The sequence below is a fragment of the Trichinella spiralis genome (assembly GCF_000181795.1).
Source record: "Trichinella spiralis strain ISS 195 chromosome Unknown Scfld2318, whole genome shotgun sequence".
NCBI lineage: Eukaryota > Metazoa > Nematoda > Enoplea > Trichinellida > Trichinellidae > Trichinella > Trichinella spiralis.
Window position 1 is genome coordinate 1 of NW_003529257.1, and position 1,273 is coordinate 1,273.

Genomic DNA, 1,273 nt, shown 5'->3' on the forward strand with positions numbered 1-1,273 from the left:
TATGGAGAAGCGCGAGGAGACCTCGACGTCTAGCGCAGAGAAGAGTCAGGTCAGTCTCCCGCGACACTCAGGGCAACGAAGCCTCCATAACGTCGTCCAACGGACCAGTCGACAGCTCGCTGGGGAGCGAGGCTTGAAGAAGTGGATAACCGGGAAACCCTGGCTGCAGGGACCCGGATGGCCAGCCGAGCCACTACAAGCTCGGCGGCGCAGTTTTGAGGGCTCGGGAAGGACCACACGGTTGTCGCAAGTGGGACAGAGCCCACCAGGACAGTCAGAATTGGCGTCGACGACGGACGACGCCGCTGACCCCAGGCATTCAACGATCAAAGGGAATGCAGCGGGAGTGTGGCAAACCAGCGTGCACGGTCGGCGCTTCGCCAGCAGGCACCCGTCGGCAAAGTGCAAACACGAGGACGCTAACCGGACTGAAGTAACTCGGAAACCGCTGGTAAGAGATCAGAATCAGGACACGCCGGGGTCCACGGGTCACCCGGCAGGGCCTCCAGGGAGGCACGTGTGGACAGAGACCCGAATCTGCCCCGTGCACTGGGGAGCGCTGCACACAGAGGTACGTCGATCGTTAAACGCGATCGAGCAACGCGGTTGGATCCCAACGGAGCGCATGAGGCGCGAGGATCGAGGCTGCGGGCAGCCGAAGCACAGAAGGCCGGGTTGCCGTCACGCAACGACCGGCCTATGTACACGAAGGCACCCACGTCAGGAGAGAGATTGGTGTTGCCATCAGCGGTTGATGGCCACATGGTGGCGTCATTGGAGAGCGAAGCATCACCATGGCACACGGCTACTGCATTGGAAGCGAAGCCACAAGGAAGGCAGACCATGGACGAACGCTCCGACGTGGGATCACAAGGAGGACCGTCGGCGTTTGCATCGCAAGCCCGGAGTAGTGGCGGAACCGTCCACCGTTCGCGAGGAAGTTGACGGGATGTCCAGATGCCCTCCCGGAAAACCGGGCGAGGTTAGTGATGGGAGAGTGACTCTCCCATCCGGGGGGGAGGATGTTCCGGACGGAACAACACCGACCTAGTCGGTGTGACCTGGCCAAGGGCTGGTGCCCAGAAGTCGCGGGTAGGCCAAGAACAATACCCGCGCATCGTGCGGCCAGATCGCTATCTGGTGCGTCTGGCGGCTCTGAGTCGGGGTCAGAGAGACCCTGTGCTGCGGCCTCGATCATTCGTCGTTCTCGCGAGACAATGCGAGTGCGCCATTAGCGGGCGACGGCAGTCAGCATAATCAAAGGGCGTGGAAA

General features: G+C 61.8%; 1 protein-coding gene across 1 annotated transcript; it reads left to right on the forward strand.

Moving 5' to 3' along the window:
• Position 1: 1 nt before the first annotated feature.
• On the forward strand, positions 2 to 1,051 carry Tsp_14032 (conserved hypothetical protein). The gene has a single exon (XM_003368529.1). The coding sequence runs from the start codon at positions 2 to 4 to the stop codon at positions 1,049 to 1,051; it is 1,050 nt and encodes a 349-aa protein (XP_003368577.1).
• The last annotated feature ends 222 nt before the right edge of the window (positions 1,052 to 1,273 follow it).

Coding starts and splice junctions, on each gene's coding strand:
- Tsp_14032 (XM_003368529.1), top strand. CDS start 2: ATGGAGAAGCGCGAGGAGACCTCGACGTCTAGCGCAGAGAAGAGTCAG.